The following is a 22,810-nucleotide window of genomic DNA, read 5'->3' on the forward strand; positions in this document are numbered from 1 at the left end:
CACAACCAAACAGGTTTTCACAGGATAATGGAAATGGAGGACAGAGCCTGCATTACAGTGATGCTCATTTACAACTATCAAGCAATGTCAAAGCAAGGAGAGTAACGCACACATACATGTTTGTGTGTGCATATAGAGAGAGTTATTAATGAGGGATTATCAATCCAGGCAAAATATTTTATAAGCTCTCTGTTAATACAAATACACCAAGCTAACAAAATTTTTAGATTAGTAAAGAACTGCATAAGCCTATGGCATAGACCAAGGTTATAGTTCATCACCATTCTATATTGTAAATCCATAATTGTATTTTAAGCTGAATTGGTTTTCTACACAGGATGATATACAACACAAGGTATGAATAATGGTCATTTACATATTCCTTTATTGTTGTAAATACAATTTATAGCTGTTTATAATAGTTATTGTTGGTTTGTCTATTGATCAGGTGAGAAAAGTTGAACAACTTTAAAGCACTAATGCTATCGTCGTCAGATTAGCATGCTCTGGCTCTGATGAAGATAGTATTAGTTCTTTAGGATCATGCAACTTTTCTCAACTAATCAATGGACCGATTGAGTAATAATGGATGATTCAACAATGACTATCGGAAACAACTGTAAGTTGTATTTACAACAATAAAAGAATATGTCATGACCATTACTTATATCTCGTCTTCATCATCATCATCGTTTAACGTCTGCCCTCCATGCTAGCATGGGTTGGATGATTTGACTGAGGACTGGTGAAACCAGATGGCTACACCAGGCTCCAATCTGATTTGGCAGAATTTCTACAGCTGGATGCCCTTCCTAATGCCAACCACTCAGAGAGTGTAGAGAGTCTTATGATGATGATGATAAATATGACAAGCTGCTTTAAGTTTCCATCTACCAAATCTACTAACAAGGCTTTAGCTGGCCTGAAGGTATAGTAGAAGACACCTACCCAAGGTGCCATGCACTGGGACTGAACCCAAAACCATGTGGCTGGAAAACTATAATTTCTTACAATACAACCATGCCTGAGCCTATAATTTATGATTATTTAAGTAAAAGTCACCATTGAATGAAATAGTGCAGACAACTATGCAGGGTGACTCAGGAGTTCCTTCAGCACTTCAATAAATGATTTATAACATTTTAACTTTTTCCATTTGCTACAATTTTGTTTTTATACATTTTTAATACTATCTTTGCTCTTTTGTTGCAGATATCTGTCTGTGTACATGCCCCATTTTGACACTATGTGATTCATATGAGGGTCATTGTCATACAAGTGATATATCATCCATTTCCAGTCCTTTGAGAAATAAATGGGGATTGGTTACAGGAAGGGCAATGAATTCTGACTGATACAAGCACAGAAAAGTAGACATTAACTGATATGGTGTGTGTGTGTGTGTGTGTATATAACTGCAGTTATAACAAAAATAGAATTCAAACTCTAATCAAAGTATGTTGTTGAGCTGTTAATCTAAAGTGTCCCAATTATATAATTTTCCATTAAATTTTGCTCGTTTCCTCTCATTCATTTTCTTTTTCTCCCCTTCCATTTTTGCAACATGATAAAAAAGAAGAAATTACCTTTGATATCTCGATGAAGTTTCTTTTCAGAATGTAAATAATCCAGCCCTTTTAAAATTTCTCTTAAAATAATTGCAATATCATTTTCTTGAAATAAGCCAGCTTTCATAAGATCAAGTGCTGATCCACCTCCAAGATACTCCATAATAATCCATAATTTGGTCCCCTAAAAATAAATTTGCAAACATTCCTTTAATCCAAATATCAAAATTAGTAATAAAAAAAAAAAGCAATCATTAGTTATATAATATTTGTTGATTGATATCACACATTCCAGGCACAATAGGTGAATCAAAATTAACTTGAAACTTTAAAAAGAAAAACTTTAAGTGTCTTTGAGAAGTGGTGCACAAATTGCCTAAACTCCAAAATAACACTTTGTCAGTTCTTGAATACCTTTAAATAAAACTTACATATCGAGCCTCCTGCCAGGTTCTCTTCACAAATGTGAACTGACCTCCAACCAAGATGGTCACAAATATATACCTTTTAATCCAATTAGATTTTAACTCAAATATCGACTGTGTAAATTAATGGTTAAAATCAATTTTGAATTAGACAAGTGGTTATTTAGGAAAAAAACAACCTCGATATCAACTATGCTCTGGAACAACTAACTTACTTCATAGAGAGATATTAAAATTGCAGACACAATTTGCAGGCTTTTTGAAGGTTTTCTATTATATTAAAAGCCTCTAGATTTTCTTCCTTCTGTTAAACTAAAAATATTAGACTTCAAGTTTCGCCAAACAGCTTTATTTAACTAGTCTTACAAAATATAACAATTTTCTGTTTTGTATTTTCAATAAAAAGTGTAACATGTCTATTTTCAATGCACAAAGTATATATGATTTGTTTAATATATCGTTATTATATAGTATATAAAAAAGTTGAGAAGGGTTTCTGTAATAGGCTGGATGATCACTTTGCAGGCTACAAAAGTCACTGATCTAATAGTTATGGTCTTTATCTATTACATCTAGAAAAATTGAGGCATGTAGGATAAAATTTCCAGTACAGTAGTACAATGAAACACTAGCAAAGATCATAACCCATGGATGGTTGATCGAATACTATACACTTGGTCATTTTCTTTGTGTAAATAAAACTGTAATTTGGTGACCTAGTCAGCTATTGATAGCAGTAACTGAATGTTATAAATATAAATGTATTTTATTTTTAACATTGCTCAAAATATATTTACAAGAATCAGTCCTCACATATATAAATAAAGCAGAAAGCTAAAATCTAACCATGTCCGACTAACATTCGACTGTGTAACAGAAAAAAAAAAGAAAAAGAAAACTATATCAGTAGCTGTTCTACCACCTCACTGATAAATAAACACCTATTGTCAGTTATGATTCATGCAAATGAAAATAACTGAAAATAAATTTGCAAGTCTACTCATGAGGAAAAAAGGACATTTAGTATATTTACATTTAAATATCAATTACACTAACCAATAATGCTCAATTATTATATTCACCACTTTCAAATTAACTATAACCAAAGTAATATGACAATGGAGTTACCTTAAGGAAAAATATCTATAACTAAAGCAAAAAGAGGGAAAAGTATTAAGTAATATAATAGATGCCAGGTAGGCATACTACTGTTTAGATTAAAGGCCTGTTATTTCACAAGCTCTGTTAAATGACAGACTTAGCAGGATTGAAAAACTTATGTCAGATCTCAGGAGGATGTTTTTATAATTTTACTTTACAAGCTAACACCAGACAAGTGAGCAAAGTAAAAACTGAATCAGGAAACAGAATAACTCCTGAAGTATAAATAACTTTGCTTGTTATTTGTAAAAACATTTCCCACTCAAAAGTTTTTACTTCCAATTATTTAAATCAAGATGATTTTCAGTAAATTGTTAAATTTTCAAATTAAGTCAATTATAATACCAAAACAGTTTAAGATCAAAGAATAATGTCTGTAAAATATTAATGTACAATGGCTTAATTCAATGCAATAACAATTAAGCGATAATTGAAAATTACCAGCAGATAATTTTTATCACAAATTAAAATTAATCAAGACAAAAACAAAAAGGCAAAATTTCAATGACATTTATTTTTAAGGATAAGCTTCAAATACTCAAGTAATTCTTAAATATATTTGCATTCTAAAGTAGCGTATATAAATAGAATTAAGTTATATAAGATGTTCAAGGAGTTTAAATAAGAGAAAATAGCTTGATAATATGTCATTATTTAGCATGCAGATTACATCATACTGTACACAGTAATCTCTTCAGAGAAAAAATTATGGATATATTTCTGATCTGAACAGAAAGTCTAATGAAAGGATGTCTTATTCTAAGATTCTTAAAATATAATCAATGATTAAAACACTGGTGAAAATTTAGCTTCTAATTGTCAGCCATCATCCTTTGACTGTCCAGATGATATTACAGCAATTTAACTTAAGTACAGGAATGGATGTGTAACCACACAGCCATTCACTTTCCAAACATGTGGTTTCTCGTTCAGTCCCACTACATGGCACCTTGGGTAAGTGTCATCTACCGATGAACTGATCAAAGCCTTGTGAATGGATTTGGTAGATGGAAACTGAAAGAAGCTCATTGTGTGTGTGTGTGTGTGTGTTGTCTCAACATCTTGATATCACAAAATAGTTGTAAATGAGTGTCACCATCATACAAATGTTTCCAATCTTCCATAAAACATGTCTCACTATGAGGAAACATTGCCTTACCTGGGAAACAACAGGTGAGGGTTGGTGACAGGAAGGGCATCCAGTTGTAGAAAATTTGCCTCAACAAGTTCCACCTGACCCATGCAAACACAGAAAATCAGATAGTAAAATAATGACAATGATGATAACTTACTTTGAGATAGGATCCAAAATACTTGGTGACATAGGAACTGTCACATTGTGACAGCACCATGATCTCTTGTTGAATATCTTCAATTTCATCTTCAGCTTCTTCAAGATCTATGATCTTAATAGCAACAATCTGTTTGCTTTCATTGTCAATTCCTTTGAAGACCTCTCCAAAAGAACCTTTTCCAATTTTCTGTAATTTGGAGAATTTGGTTTCTGGATCAACTTGATTTTTCCTCTGCAAAATAATTTTTAAAAATTAAACTAAGAATAATCATTATGTTAAAAACAAAAACATGATAAGGAACAAACTACTGAAGGAATTATATTCATTAAAAACTCTTCCTTACATCAATAGAGAAATATTCAAATCATCATTCTCTAAAGTGAACTATTTGTTGATAGGAAATGCTGATGAGAATCTATTTGAAACATCAAGATTTAATAATAATAACAGGTACATCTGGACTGATATTATACAAAACAATTACAAGGATGGAAATGTTATTTCTTTAGACATTAATTCTTATTAGTGTTTACAATAACAGGAGTAAATCATTAGCTGAAGGGTAGAAAACAAAGCAGCCTTTGTAACAGTTACACAATGACCTAACAGTATTCATAATGGATTCATATTCCTGATGGACTAATCATTTTGGCCAACTGACTGACTAAATCTAGAATTTTCTGACCTATCAACCCACCAATATATTGGCAAGCAATCTATAAGCCGTCAGTATTATTTTGTTGTAAAGCAAATGTCTATTAGTTTTATTGCACTGGTACTGTTATATTTCACTTTGTCAAATCTTCCTGGTTGAAGATGAAGTTTATGATGTAACAGCAACAAGCTTGCATCCTAAATTGTTTCTTTTTACCCTAGGTTGAAACATGCAATCTTTCATGTCATAAATTTAAAACTAGACTTTACAACAATTCCTCAAGAAAAGCCACCCCTCCCAACATCAAAATTTCAAGAAATTACAAGTCAGAAAGGTATTATGCTTACAATAGAGGAATGTATATAATGAGATAAAAACCTATCAACAATTTCTAAAAAAATCTGCTATCTATTCTGACATATCAGTTAACCAAGGCAATGCAAAACAAGGTGTTCTGTGCTGAAGTAAATTTGAACTCAATAACATTATAAAAATCTACGCAGCAATTCTACTACTTAAACAACATCTGAAAAAACAAAAAAAAAACTCTTTTACTATCTCCAGGTTATATGTTGCCAAGTGCCTTCTTTAATGCAACAATACCATCTATTATGGTATTGTTTTCTCCACATTCCTATAGCTTTCAGTCTGTAAAAATAATTTTCTCATTCTGGAAACAGACTGACAGATTCCAGAACAACAAGCTAACTACCAGAGATAACATCACTGTTTACATTTGCATCTTTATTTTCTATATCTTTACTTTATATTTTCCAACTCCATACATATCTTTTCTCTATGGTTGTCCGTTTTTAATTTGATTAAAATAATTATCACCACAAATTTCTGCATAAAGCTCTGCATTGAAACCCTATCCAGCTACCAGTGAAAGATTTTGTCACAAATTTTTTCACCCACCTCTAACTTACATATTCTACCACCAGGCTCTAACATCTGTAATACACACATATTATATATATATATATATATATATATATATATATATATATATATATGGTCATAGCAGCATATCAGCTCTCAAATATACACTAACTGATGCATCAGTTATAATCACATTCCCAATTCACTTGTGCTAAATTTAACTCAAATTTACAATTGAATGCAGATTCATCAGGTATGAAGATATAAAAGGGTTTCCATGAGGTAAATTAAATCTATAATTACCTATCTTACAAAAAAAAAATAAAATAAACAAAAAAACTCGATTAAAAAAAAAAGGCTTCAAAGGGAAAGATAAAATGTTTTTTTATGGATCTGAAAAATGTTGAAAATGCTATGACAAGCTCAAAAGACAATGTTTGATACATTATGTTAATACATAATCATACATAATATTGCAAGTTATAATATTCATGTGGATATCTTTCAACTCTGGATACCAAACTAAATGAGAAAAATACACCGAAAGATATAGAAATAACCACAGCTACCTATTTGTAGCTTAACGATTATAAATGCCTAACAGTGTAATTTATAATTTTGACTAATATGCCTTGGAATATCCCATTCTGAACATATATAGTACTAGCTACATTTAAAATTGTAGACCACTTCTTTAACCTTCCTAGTCTAAAAAACATCCTTTTTGATAATAATCCTGTATTGTTCTAATAATAAAGGGTGTGCCTATCTATTAAAAAAAGTTCAAGTAGAAAATATTATCAAACCATCGCAGATTTTTGCTTTTCTAAAGCAACTAAAACAACTTATTGAACATGATTGCACAAATATTACTGAAGCACCATCCAAGCAATGAATACATTAAGCAATCAACCTATTGCTTAAATGCATATAATATATATATATATATATATATATATATATATATATATATATATATATATATATATATATATATATATGAAACAATAGTTTATCCTTCTTCTCCAGTTGTATATTTTATTACTAAAACTGATGATTAAAATTACATATTAATTATAAGTTACTGCCTCCTAAACTGATTTACATTTATATTAAAATAATTGAATGCTTATACTTTGTCACTACTGTTAAACATATTATGAAAATAGTATTATGCTAAACAAAAGATTGTATATAAAACAAATAAAATCACAAACTTTTACAAGTGGTTGCTTTATTTAATTTTCGTTTAAAACTACAAAACAGGCCTGATGGTGACGCTGATGGTGGTGGTAGTGATGATGGTGATGAACAATAACAAACATAAAAAGTAGCACATGCTGCAGATTGATAATGGCAGTAAGTTACATCCTGCTTTTCAAATACCACTAACTCAGTCTTTCCTGCCAAGATTTATCATATTTCCTAAAACAACAACTGATTTTGTGCTAATAGACGCCACTTCAAAAGGGATTGGGTTCAGAAAGTTTGGTTTAGGTAACGATTTAGTTAGTAAGAAAACCGAATCCTCTCTGCCACAAAAGAAAAAGTGAAAAATTAAGGAAAGAAGTAGAATCCAATACATTTTGCTCAATATCTTTATCTTTTATTTGTTTTAGTCATTGAACTGCAGCCAATGGGCTTCTTTCAGTTTCCATCAACTAAATTCACTCACAAGGCTTCGGTCAGCCTGAGGCTATAGCAGAAGACAATTGCTTAGGATGCCATGCAGTGGGACTGAACCCACTACCAAGTGGTTGGGAAGCAAGCTTCTTACCACACAACCTATATGATAATAATGATAAAAAAAATTTTTAACTCTTTCAGAGGTTTTCACAAGTAAAGATCTGTATGTTGTAAGAAATGATAACTAAAATTAAACTTAAAAAAATAAAAGAAAATATAGGCAGAACAAAGGCATATAGAACCATGTTAAAAGCATAACCCTGTGGCAAAACTCAGAGCCAGTCCACAGTAGAATTTATATCTTAATAACCAACTGGAAGAAAACAATGTTGACCCCTAAGATGTTGCTTCAGAATTTAAGCATTGAGATTGTGAAACCAAAGGCAAAACAAAATTCAATTTGTTTATATCTTTTCATATTTAGTTGTGTGTCACTGTCATTTATCTCCACTATTCTATGAAAGACATGTCTGGAGAAACATTATCTTGCTTGGAAACATGAGGGTTAGCAACGGGAAGGGCATCCAGCTGTAGAAAATCTGCCTCAATAAACTACATCCAACCCATGTAAATATGGAAAAGTTGATATTACAATGATGATGATGGCTCATGCCACTATCAGATGATAATTGTGGAAATTCAGACATTCATATGAGCAAAATATTTTAGATAGCTGAAGGTCTTTCTTGACCTTCAAATATAAAATGTAAGTAATTTTCAGTACTTTGCCTTAGAGCAAAATACAAGAGATAACAGAATTACTTAGCTATCAGAAAGAAAAACATATATTTGTATCCGTGATGTTAGACAGTAGGGAAATCTGAAGAGTAAAGAGATAAAGTTTATTTTTTAAAAATAGATAAATTTTGATTTCATTTCAAGTGACAAAGCGGTGTTTAGGGATTCATCATCATTCAAGATACATATTCCATGTTGGGACAGGTTGGATGGTTCAACAGGATCCGACTAGCATGAGGGCCATGTTGGTCTCCAATGGCTGCTTTGGCAAGGTTTCTATGGCTGGATGCTTGCTCTTCCTAACATTAACCACTTTACAGAGTGTACTGGGTGTATTTCTTCATGGCACCCTGCATTAATGAGGTCACTAAGTAACTCACAAGACAAGACTCTTAGACAGAGTGGAGGTGCTTCAAATGCATCAGTTAGTATCTTCACCTAACCTCAACAACACATGATGCTTAATGAACATTTGTATAAAAAAACTCCTGGATAGTATACTAGACTACTGAAGGTAGTTTCTTCAGAAATTTTGTTTACCTATTCTCAATGTAAGCAAACCAAAACAAAAATGAAGTACCCTGCTTACAGATATAGCGAAACACCTGCAGTAGGATATGAACTCAGCTCCTGAACCAATAACCTTGTCCAAGTTTCCATTTCACTATAAATACATGCAAACAGACACACACATTTTGGTTGTTTCATGTTACTGATGAACATACTATCTAATATATAATGCGTAGCATATGTTTATAATTTAAAAAAAAAAAAAACCACATGGACCTTCAGTCTTCACTGCAATATACCTCTGTCAGTAACACACATCAGGGAAATGCAAGTAAATTTCAGTTAGATGCAAGTAGGTATCTAATTATATTTGCTGAGCACTGAGAATATGATTTGAGTTTAATACTAAATAACAAGGTATTTCTCTGTAACTGGAGTATGATTAATTCGCTGTTATCAACAAAGCTAAAAATACTGTATCTAAGGATAATACTATTTAGCACATGGTATGGTAGATGGCAGAATTAGAAGAGCATTGGATAAAACATCTCGGTTACAAACATTTGCATTGTGAGTTCAAAACCTGCGCAGGTCTACTTTGCCTTTCATCCCTCCAAGTTTGATAAATATGTAATCGACAATACCCTTGAAGGTGCTGTCTCAACATAGCTACAGTCCAATGATTGAAAGCCGTAAAAGAATGTTGGAAAGCACAAGATAACATACCCACCCCCACTACAGGAGAATAGCACATGATTAAGTGACATGGGAAGATGTGCTGGACACCTACATAACATGGCACAAAGGAGATTAGAAACAATGTTAATGATGATACATTTTTCAACCAGCAAAAGATTGCTCTATTAGACCATACACTAAGTTTGAGGTTTTAAAAACTAGGGCAAAATGAGACTATATGTGTGTGCACACTCTACATAGATGCATAAATCTTGTCCTCAATAATACAACTGAAGATAAAAAGCAGTAAACACATTTATTACTATGAAGTACACAGACACACACATTCATTTGTTTCCTATCCATTTTCCCATTAAATGTATATATTATTGATGCATTGTTTCAGAGCAAGATGCTTTTCTAGTTGCTAACTCGTACCTGCTTTTCAACTAAGGGATATCTTATTTCACAGGCCTTTGAAGGCACTGGAGTGGATAGTTTGTTAAAAGAGGTGACAACAACACTCTCACCAACAGACTTTTGTAGAGCGTAAATGTAAACACACATACACACACACAACAGCATTCTTTCAGCTTCTGTCACAAGGCTTTGGCTGGTTTGGTGTGGAAAACACTTGCCTAACATGTTGTACAGTTAGAAAGAACCCAGAACCACGTGACTGGGAATCAAACTTCTTAACCACACGGCCATATCACACACAAATATAAACAAGCACACAGGTGAAGATAAGTAAAAAATATTGTGGATAAATACTGAATCACACAGCATTCAAATAACAGGCAAACAAAATAAGGCACTACACCATATTGTAAATGAGTGCCTCACAGTTGCATTTATTTTAATCAGGTTTTCTCCATCAATTAATACCAAGTGAAAAAACATGTATCTATCACTGTCAGTTGTAGCCTGGAGAAGAAATTACATACATTAGATGTGCATGCAATTTGTGTATATACAAACGTGTATTTATGCCTGCATGTGTGAATGAATGCTGTAGCTCTTAGGCTTAGAACAAGAAGAGTTTAGTGTTTACAACTTGGTTTCTATTCTGAATTTTGCTTTGACTTATAACACTAATGCTTCTGGAAAAGGAATGAACACAATAACTCACTCCAATTCCACCTGAAGTCAATCAACTATCCTCTAATCACCTCACTAGACACATTAATTACCATTAATTAAATGTTCAAGTATAAAAAGGACTGGTTTGACTCTATGTAGATGTACTGTTAAGCTTGCTTCCCAACCACATGGTTTCGGGTTCAACCCTGCTGAGTAGCATTTTTGGCAAGTGTCTTATACTAGAGCCCTGGACCAACTAAAGTCTCATGAGTGGATGTGGTAGACGGAAAGATGAAAGATGCTTGTCATATGTATGTGTGTGTTTGTATCTCCTTGTCTTGACATTGTGTGATAGTTGTAAATGAGTGTCACTGTCATACAGTGGCATTAGTTTCCAATATTCTGTAAAAACATGTCTGGTCATGGGGAAATATTACTTTGCATCAAAACAGGTGTGTGTTGGTAACAGAAATGGCATCCAGGACTAGAAAAACTTCCTCAGTAAACTGCCTAACCCATGCAAGCATGGGAAAGTGGATGTTAAAATGACAACAATGACAATATTGTCTATTAGGGTGTCTGCTCAATACATTAAAGAGTCACAAATAATTCAGTTCTAATCATTCGTTAATCCTCTCCTAAAATTAAAGTGTGACTCATATTGTCGTACCACTCACATATCTGAAAGAGTACTGCAACCCCATATAAACTTCATAGACCACATTAAAAAATAAGCTGTTCTGCTGATTAGCACACACCAGAACACTACAGCCACTGGTTCACACTGCATAAATATCTATATATAATCAGCATAGTGACAAGCCAAGAGAAAAAATTTGAAGTTACCTTGACGTTAAGTTAATTCTTTTGTAAGCCATAAAAGAATATACGATTGTCATTTAACTCCAGATGAAACATTCTGTTAGGTGGAAATGTAATAAATCTCCCAACTAAAAGAACAGTTTATATAATAAGTTACTTCAAACATTTGTCATCTATTGTCTCTCTGGGCTAGAAATATTAAGGACGATCTATGAAAAATTGAAGTGTTATTCACACACACACACAGGGGGGGGGGGGTACGTGAATGGCTAAGTTCAGTGCTTGATAAACAACCCAAATGAGAGACTAGCACTGCACTATGTGTCAAAGGTACTTAATGGCTCATTCCAGCTACTTTTGCACAGGTACTGCAAGATAGAAACAAATTACTGTTGTAAAGAAATGACTGTATTGTAAAACTGACTAATATTTCATTAGTTTACAACAGTGTTTGAAAGCTTTAAATGTGGGTCAGGAGAAGGTAATGTGAGAGAAAGCGCTATCGAGAATGTCACATTAACATTTTTCTTTTTTTAAATGTAGATTAACATTGCATGTGTTTATTCACTTATTCTCTTTACAGGATAGTCCACAAGGAACTAGGTTCCAGTTGTTTCACCTCATAAAAATATTACAATAATACAACTACATATGCTGTGAGCTATATATAAATAAACAGAAAAGTTGGCAGAGTTACCATCAAAAGTTAACACCTGTCACTTGAGTGTTGATGGTAAAATAGGTTAGTTTATTAAAACAGAATTGTGCCCTTTAGAAAAGAAAAGAAAACAGAGCTTGATTATTTAAATTGTAACAGTAACTGATAGGCCAATTTAGAGAGAAAGTGTGCTTTGAACAAAAATAACACCAGACTGAAATCCACCAGTGAAAAACTACCTAGCAAAAGGTAAGAACAGTTTAAAAGATGCTTCCAGAAACTACTATGCATTATTTTGAATTCTTAACATTAATAGATACCTGTAAGCTTCACGCTGTTTAGGTTATTAATAGGTATTTCTGTGACAGCTGATATCAGTAAAAAATATTTTTTAAAAAATTTATGGTTTTTCTAAAGACGGTGAATAAGAATATTCTTGAAACATATTTCAAGAATTAAAATGAGTCTTAGGTTTCTCATACATTCTTAAAAATGTTAAGCATTAAAATATCCTATCTCTTATATATATATGTATGTATATATGTATATATGTATATATGTATATATATATATATATATAAACCTTTCTTGTTTACCCTTTCCTGCTCACCACTAACTTGCAATAATTGAAACTGAACACTAACAACTACCTCAATTAGTTATCATTAGTCTTACTACATGTAGTAAAGCTTTAACAACCAAAAAATAAAAATAATTATAAATTTGATCGACCTGGCTTAATAACTATTTTCAGCTTACAATTACTCAAAAGTTATAGATATTTTTTATTCTTGATAACTTGAGGTTAATGCCACTATTTTCATAATTATTACTAATATATCAGTGTTATTTCATACAGAATATCTGTATATTGCACATTTGCAGTAGTAATGCAAGTTATAAAAACCTCATTTTAGATGAGACATTGCTTTCATTAACAAGACAGTATATGAATCATAATTCTTATTCACCTTATTAAGTTTGAATGGTTACTTAGATGATTGTGTGGTATATAAACAAATAATTAGTAACCTAAATTGACTTGTGTTTATTCAAGCATATTTTACTAGCATCTTGGACAGAGAGTAATTGAACAAAAGGAAATACCAACAACAAAATACTAAAGAAGCTCAGAATTACAATATCTACTTATTGATTTTATAAACAATTAAGTTCATAGTTATATAATTCTAATTATGTAATATAGTACGAGACAGAACTTTCTTCATTAAACTTTAACAAATACACCACTAAACTGATAAGGATGATGATGACTGGAGAAAAAACTAATTCATGTTTCAGAATTCCAGTTTCAAGATTTCTCAACACTGATTGGTCAAAAGTGAAGTACAAAAATGATGAACTGATATGTAAAAATAAAATATTTTTAACAATGGAACTCAAAGGAGAGAAGCTATAAATAATAGCATATAAAATATTGGGTTAAAAATGCCTTGGATGGGGAAAAAAGTCAAAGGCTACCCATTGAAGGTGTAGGCTCAAGTCCCATGGGTAGCCTTTGACATTTTTCCACCCAGGCAGGGTTTTTTGTAGCCCAATATTCTACATGCTATTACAAATCAGAAAGTTCTGATTTGGTTTTGGTTAAAATATTTTGAAAGTCATGATAGTAACAAATAAAAAAAAATTAGCTCATAAAAATGCCAATTAAAAACACCAATGAATACTTAGTGTAAAGAGAAAATCAAATTTAATTCCAGTAGATTTCTATTAAAAGAAAATATTAACCTACATGTGCAGAATTGAGCTTGTTATGTGAATAAACACCAGTTAAGACAGCTGTAATTATAAAAACATATACTAAATTTTCTGGTATCTAAAGAATAATCTGAAATTAATGTATCACAGCCTGTAGAGTGCCTGGTGATACAGTATTAAAATTAGGGTTTTAAAAATTTTTTTATTAAATACTAGAATGATAGAATAACAATGTTCAAAAACTAGCTTAATTTTTTCTAATGGATAGCTGGATATAAAATATCTCCATTGATCCATCCAATGTCATGAATACTACAATAACATAAAATCATGTTAAAAACAAATTGAGATTCAAAGCCAATGACTAAAATCCAAACACAAACTATTAGACTTTTAAAACGATCTTACACTAAGTGTTAATAGTCAAATATATGAGATATGGAGACGTAGAAAGTATAGAGGTATGCATTGATGTGGCCATGCACTAACGCATACACAGAAATACCAACAACAACTTGGTCAGCCTCTAGGACAATCTTCACCAAAGGCACTCCAATCACATACTACTTGGTTTGACATATTCCTAAAAAGAGGAGAATGTGTTGTGATTGAAGTGTCTAATAGATAATGATACATTCTGCCTGTGCACAAAGAATATAACCTTTGCACTTTTTAAAAAATTATTCAAATACAAGACACTTTTCAGTAAATTTCTTTAAAAGCAATGAACAACAGTAAAAAAAAAATCTATTACTGACAATTAACTTTTTCAAGTTCAAAATGAACACCAATTTAATGAGCACTTCTCCATGTTAGCATCAGCTGGACAAGTTTGCAATGTATGAAAAAATCATCTAAATGTTTCTTTGCTAAAGGCAATAGAAAATAATAACATGTAAATAACCTTAATCTGCTGGCAAAATCTAGGCCTGGTTGAATTAGCCATATTAGGTGTTAGCAATAAGAAGCATCCAACCTTATGTAATGATAAACTAAGCTACTTCCACTGCTGGTTTTATTGCAGTTAATTTGATCATCAATGTACCACACCAACTTGTGGATTTGCTACAGAAACACACAGAAGCATCGATTGGTGATCTTGGATTTGTATAATCCATAAGTAGGATTGCTAAGGTTATTACACTTTGTAATATGCAAAAATCACAAATTCTGATGCAACATTAAAGCTAATACTTTAAAGGTGATAAAAGGTAATATAAAATAAGGAAAAATTAAATGGATGTAATACAAATAATAAATTCAAAATTATAACTATGAACAAGACTATTATATCAATTGTTGTAGCATATACTGATAAACAAATACATCAACCATGGAGAGTATGTTAGTCACTCAGTATAGGTTTTCAGCTATCCTGCCTTTCTTCAACTTTTCATGATTATCTTTTGGTGGGGGGGAATGAAATAAGTAGTATGTAAAAAATAAAAATTTTTAAAAAGACTATTTGAAACTATAAAAACAAATAAGTAGTCAAAAAGCATTGAAGGTGAGAACATTCAAAAAGATTGGGACTTGCTTCTTGTATTATTCTTACTGTCTCATTTTATAACCTCTTGCATTGAACAGTTTTGCTTAATCCTTTCTCATGCAAAATGCAAATCTTCTGAAGTACTCTCTATTAAATTTCTCTCTAGAGTCTGAGAGGACATTCAAAAGACATGGATAAGTATCACGCTTAACAACGGCACCAATTGTTCCTAGCATAGGCACAAGGCCCAAGATTTAAAGGGAGAAATTAGTTGGTTATATCAACCTCAGTACCTGACACTTTATTTATCTTATCAACCTTCAAAGGATGAAAGGCAAAGATGGTAGGATTTGAACTCTGAATGTTAAGAGCTACAACAAATACTATAAGACAATTTTTTTCAATGCTCTAATGCTTCTGCCAACTCACTATTCTAACAACAACAAAAGTAGTAGTAGTAGTAGCAGCAGTTATAAAGCATTGTATGAAATATTATCAACAAACCAACATAGTCCAGCCATCATTCATATACAATACAAGCACACAGAGAAATTCATCAGTTATTACAAAACATCTTTCATTGAAGCTCACATCTTTTGAAGCCAGAATCATATTTCAATGTGTATCCCAAACAAAATATTCCCATAGAGGTCTCTTTCAATTCTTCTCTGAGATTATGTAATCATTAAAGGAAGCATCATTAAGTATTGATAGCACAACATAACAGAACCACCTGTCTTTTTGTAGTAAAATCCAATACACTTTTGTCATTGGATACAGCAAATAAACCAAAAATGAATGCATAATATAAATTCTTTGATGAAAAATATTTTTCTGAGCTGAAAAATCACTATTAATTACAGATTACATAATATAAACAGAAATACTAACAGATAGATTTGAATATTTAATATAAAACCAAAGACCTATCTTAAACTATAAACCAGGTAGAGTAAAGCAGTGGGAAAAGATCTTAACCAGAAGATAAGAGAATGAAAGAGTAAGACGACCAATAAAACTGTCATACATTTTTGTGTAACTCAATAGAAAAGTCTTATAGAACCCAATGTAGAAGGTACTGGTTGGGAAAATTGTACACTAAGTTGATGGGGGGGGGGGATGAATAAGGAAAGATTAGTTGGTAGTAGATAACATAAATATAGAATGATAGAGTTAGTGAGCTATCCTTATTTAGACAAATTATTCTATAAAAATTTACTGTCAGCCAAAGGTAGAATAATACCAAGTACCAAAATAGACAAAAAAATTGGCAATATACAATGCAGAATAGAAAAACGAAAATCAATTTTAATTGGAAACCAACTCTATTGTAGTAACTGAATATATTCTTTGAATAAATTAATCATAAAGTGAAGAGCAGTTCATGTTAAAAAGGGTATTAATTCAATTAATTCTAACTTCTGTAATTTCTTTTCTACAGGGAATAAAGACAATTTTAAAGAGCCAAAAATCAGCATTTTAACTGATATTCCAATAGAGAGAATGCTTATTTCCTTTAATCAAACTCATAACCAAATTATACAAATGGGACAGACTAAATATAATACAGAAAATAAAACAAAATAAAGCATAAAAAAGGTTTCCAAATTAAAAAATATATATTTGTAAAGAATGAAATTTATGCATACACACAAAAAACTATATAAATCCACATAAAACAAATTAGAAAGTGAATTATAAGTAAATTTTTATACAAAAGAGATTTATCTAAGTCTGTTTTATTTTTGGAAATTTTATAGCAAGTAAATAAATAGATAATAAATTATGAATAATATCTATAAATAAAAAAAAATATGATTGGTATAAAACACTAAGTGCCCTTGACACAGCTCTTGATAATAGGAGAATTATATGTTAAGGAAAAGTTATTTACATTACAAAGCTTTTTGAACCAAATTCTTGATTCAAAGATTTTTCTATTTAAATGATTTTAAATCCTCTAGCTCTGTTATAAAGATCACATGCAATATTCAACAGCAATAGTAAGAAAACATTTTAATTAAAGTTTAGAAAAACTTTAACACCATCATTTGAAAACTAGAAGTCAAATACACAAATATGATAAAAGCATTTTTAAAAATGCTTAAACATAGATGACATTGGTTAGTATTAGAATAAATTATTTTATATATCTAAAATTATCTTTTAAACAGATACACATTTTAGCAAACTAATTAAATAAGAATGAAAACTTGTGGCAGAGAAAGACTTCATGTGTAACTATAATATCAAGCTTATCAACACTTATTTTAGTTGATCCCTTATATTTACATTAAGACATCTAGCTAACTGCTATCAACTCATTTCTTTCCATATATTACATTATTGTATGGTTTCACTGTCACTTTTAACTCATCAGTGTATATTTAATACAAGCATAAGCAAAATAAAGATAAGATGAGAGGTGAAAAAAAATGTACCACCAAAAGTGAGCAAGTATGACTGCAATGTAGTCATGAAGAGAAAGATAAGATAAGAAGTGCGAATGTATTCATAATAGAGAGATAATTACAAGAGTGTAACAAGAGATAATTACAAGAGCGTAACGAGAGAAAATTAGTAACACTTAATGTGACAAAAGACAGATGTATTAATTGGAAAAAAAAAATATGATGTCAATCAATCAACATCTGAGAAAAGACGAGAAAGGTAAAAAGTAAACATACAGAGGAATAAAGGTTAAACAGTTGGCTACATAAATTGAGAACAAACCAGACAATACCAGAGTAGAGAGATAAACATTTAAAAAGACACAAAGTTGGAGAGCAAACATTGAGAAGAACACAGTTAAAAAGTAAATAAATATATGCAAAGACAAAAGAGAACAAATAATTGTAAGGTCAGAAAAGTGTCTGAAATACAAAAAGTGACAGAAGGAGAAGTCAAGTGTGTGTGTGTGTGTGTGTGTGTGTGTGTGTGTGTGTGTGTGTGTGTGTGTGTGTGTGTGTGTGCGCAGAGAAAACAAAATAAAAACACTTAAATGATAAAGGAAAAAAATGATACTGAAAGAAGTAGAAAACTAAACAAGGCCTAACAGGAAGGTATGGTAAAAAAATAAATGATAAAAATATCAAGGTATTTCAAAGTTGAAAGAAACATCTTATCAAATGCTACATAGAAGACAGGAACATTTGTAAGGTGCATGTATGTGTGTGTGTGTGTGTGTGTGTGTGTGTGTGTATGTGTGTGTGTGTGTATGTGTGTGTGTGTGTGTGTGTGTGTGTGTGTGTATACACATTTAAATATATATATACTTAAGTTGACTAATGAAAATGAAAGTACAGAAATGTCTCTTAAGAATTTTAAGTACACAAATACTCAGACTAGAAAACACACACACACACACACAAACTTATACAAAAAAGAAAAAAACACATATTGTCCCACAAGTAACTATGTTAGAGATATCAACCAATGGAAGGGACTTCAAAAACAGGTTGTGATAATTATACTTTTCTTGAAAGTATTAGTGACATGAGAAAGAAAATTAGGTGAAAGTTTATGAACACAGCTTGAGTATTTTTTTTGTCACTGTCCTATATCTAATCTTGTGTGAGAGAATTACCTGGTGGTCTTACTGGTGCCAGTGCCACGCAAAAAGCACCCAGTACATTCTGTAAAGTGGCTGGCATTAGGAAAGGAGCCATAGAAACCATGCCAAAGTAAACATTGGAATATAGCACAGTCCTCTGGCTTGCCAGTGGCTGTTGAGCAGTCCAACCCATGCCACCATGGAAAATGAATATTAAGTGGTGATAAAACTTCTAGGGATATGAAACCATTTTTATAGTGGAACTCAAAGTGGATAAAGCTATAAATAAAAGCATGTAGAATATTGGGTTAAAAAAAATTAATTAGTCAGCCTTTAACTTTTTTCCATCCAAGGGATTTCTGCCCAACATTCTTCATGCTATTATTTATAGCTTTAGCTACTTTGAGTTCCAACACAAAAAAAATAATTATATATATATATTCAAAGGTATCAGTTCCTTGAAGAAAAAACAAGAACCTTTTATAGCCCTTTAGCATTTAAGTCAGCCATATCTGGCCAAAATATCCTACTTGGGTTATGCGCAAACAGGCCAGATCCAACCTCTCACACCTACACTACAATATCAGTCTAAAAACAAACACTCAGATCATCAAAGTCTCAAAGCTACAAGATAGTGCATGATTAATTTAAAACAATGTGAATAAATAAGCATGACATTTGACAGAGTAATCCAAATGCTAAAGGGTTAAAGATGTTTCAACAACATCTTGGTTTACAATCCTTAGTGCTCTTCCAAAGCAAGTGCAAACTTTCAACAGAGTAAAAACCCATATAAGGAGCAATTAAGATGAGAGACATCCAATTTAGCTAATCTAACACAATTTCATATTCTCAAGAACCAAGAGGGACAGGGAAACTATTAAGTATTAAAGATTTGATTTCTTTGGCATTGGCAAAAGGCTACTCATTTTATTTAAAGCACTTATTGGATTGGTTGATTAGAGGATAAAACCAAATTTTGGCAGAACTTGACCTCAAAAATGTGTCTGCAAAACATCTAATAGTTATAAACATGCAAATAATTGTTTTAGTTATCCAATTAAATCCTCATAAAACATCAAATTTTCTCTCTGATAAAAGTATACTTGGCACTCTGAATTATATATAGGGCCTTCAAAGACACAGGTGTGGCTGTGATAAAAAGTTTTCTTCCCAACCACATGGTTTCATGCTCAATTTCGCTGCCTAGCACCTTGGCAAGTGTCTTCTACTATAACACTGGACCAACCAAAGGTTTAGGAGTGGATTTTGTAGCCAGAAACTGAAAGAAGCTTAATTGTATATATATATATATATATATATATATATATGCCCAAGCAAAATACTAACGCATAAGTATATACATTTATATATATATATAAATGTATCTCTCCTTATCTTGACAGTGTATGATAGTTCTAAATGAGTGTCATACAGTCATTTATTTCCAATATCCTGTGAAAACATTACCTTCCTTGGAAACAAGAGGTTGGCAACAGAAAGGGTATCCAGCCATAGAAAATCAGCCTGACTAAACTCTCTCTCTGATCCAAGCAAGTATGGAAAAACAGACGTTAACAAGATTATGATGATAATTAAGTAGCCTACCTCATATACAAGAGCTCTATCTTTAATCATTACTGTAGTATAAATCTCACTTAAATGCTAATACTGCTGCTACTTGTTTTCGTTTTGTTTTGTGCTTTTTGTATATATAAACATAATCCCATTGTTATAGAAACATAGGAATTATGATGTTAGTCATCTTTGTTTTAACTAGAGTACTGGATGTTAAAAATTAATACTTCTAGTCTAATAATGATAACAAGTGAACAATTGATTCAGGTTTTGCTGTACTTCTTTCATATATATATATATATATATATATACAGTTCTGAGCAAGCTAATAATATCAAAGTATGCAGGTTTCTGTCTCCTTGTCATGACAGCGTCTGATATTTCTGAATGTGAGCTTATGAATCTCACCTGTTGCATTCTGTACGGCTTCTGGCATACCAAGTAAAAAGCTAGCCAAACAATATTAACATTTTATACACATGTAGATTCACTGAAATGTTTCTGTGAACGATTAATAGAAATAAAGTAAAAATCCTAACTGAAGTAGTTCTTTCTATCAACATACGAGTGAGACTTCGTAATGTTATTAACTGTACAGTTTAGGCCAACTTAGGGAGAAGCCATATTATTGGTTAGTCGAGAATCCTATTCAATGCATTGAAAATATACTATCCAAATAAAAATTATCTGCAGCTGCAATAGAAATGTAATGAAATTAACGATTGCCCCATAATACTACTCATTCAGTTCGTAGTAAGGACGCATCAAAACTTAAAATTCATTGACTAAAATTTTTAGATATAAAGTTATCGGATTCCAAGTTCAGGCACCTCTTTCCTCGGAGCTTACATTTTAGTTGTGATCAATCGTTGATTAGAGGAAGTAAATGGAGAATAAAATAATATTGATGAAGGAAATCAACTTGAATCAATAGTTCGGATCTTATGTCTGTACCAGTTAAATATGACAGCATGAAACCTACTAGAATTGGTAATAGGTTCGTCTTATATCGCTGAAAGTTCAGACTTCCTATGATTTCTAAGAGTCACAGGTTTCATGTTTCTTTGCAAGTTATAATAATAATGTTCATGACTTTCCCAAGGGCATCATCATCATCGTTGTCAGCGAAGGACTTCATTGTACATATTAAAATGTACCTTAAACGAACAAAAACCATAATGGAAAATGAAATAATAAGCACCATATAAACATTCAGTATTTTTTGCACACACACACATTATTTATATATATATATATATGAAAAATTCAAGATAAAAAAAAAACCGTGTTTGATGAGTTATTTAAATGTCTCCTCGCCCAAATACGGCTAATGTTTGCAAGTTATAGGATGCTGTAATTTTAGATGGGCAACTTGACAAAAATCTATATGTAAATTTATACCATACAACTTGACAAAAAGAGACGATAGATAGACTAAACCAACAACACAACACACTAACACAAAGGTCTGTATTCTCTGATATAAATAAGGGATAGCCATTAAAAATTAAAAAATTTAAAAAAGATAGCAATCTGAGACGAACAAAAGGAAGTATTGTTTAACGATATTTATCAGCAATACTTCCATTGTAAATTAAAACAGAAATAGTCAGCATAGCAAGATGGCATTGAAGATTAAATCCCAAGTGTTTGAAGTATATAATAAATAACAGGCGAGGATCGTACTTTTTCTTAAGTAGATAATAAATCATGATTTAATTACTTTCATTACTCTAAACCAGATTTGTGTTCATATGACGACGGTCTGGATAATATTAGCATTTATTTAGCCAGTCATTAAAATACAACCAAAAAGGAAGGTGAAGTAGCACAAAGTTCGAAGGTAGTAGTAGTGCTGTAAGCTATTTCGCCCAAACAAGGCTGAAAGTAAATAGGCAGTTATGTAATACACACACACACACATGTATGTATGTATATATATGTATATCTATATACATATATATATATATATGTATGTATATATACATATATATATATATACATACATATATACATATATATATACACATACATATATATACACATACATATATATACACATACATATATATACACATACATATATACATATATATACACATACATATATACATATATATACACATACATATATACATATATATACACATACATATATATATATACACACATACATATATATATATATATACATATATACATATATATATACATATATATATACATATATATATACATATATATATACATATATATATACATATATATATACATATATATACATATATATATACATATATATATACATAT

The 22,810-nt window shown here is 31.3% G+C and overlaps 1 protein-coding gene across 14 annotated transcripts in view; it reads right to left on the reverse strand.

Moving 5' to 3' along the window:
- The window catches only part of LOC106868038 (serine/threonine-protein kinase 25), a 151,497-nt gene that overhangs the window by 37,609 nt on the left and 91,078 nt on the right, over positions 1 to 22,810 (reverse strand). For all 14 annotated transcript variants that reach the window (XM_014913142.2, XM_014913144.2, XM_052970742.1 and 11 more), the window contains 2 exons: positions 4,447 to 4,680; positions 1,587 to 1,752 (listed from right to left, as the gene is read on the reverse strand). In XM_014913142.2, the coding sequence (XP_014768628.1) occupies positions 1,587 to 1,752; positions 4,447 to 4,680 (400 nt within the window). The remainder of the gene's footprint in view (positions 1 to 1,586; positions 1,753 to 4,446; positions 4,681 to 22,810) is intronic.

Source organism: Octopus bimaculoides, chromosome 9 (assembly GCF_001194135.2).
Source record: "Octopus bimaculoides isolate UCB-OBI-ISO-001 chromosome 9, ASM119413v2, whole genome shotgun sequence".
In the NCBI taxonomy this organism is placed as follows: domain Eukaryota; kingdom Metazoa; phylum Mollusca; class Cephalopoda; order Octopoda; family Octopodidae; genus Octopus; species Octopus bimaculoides.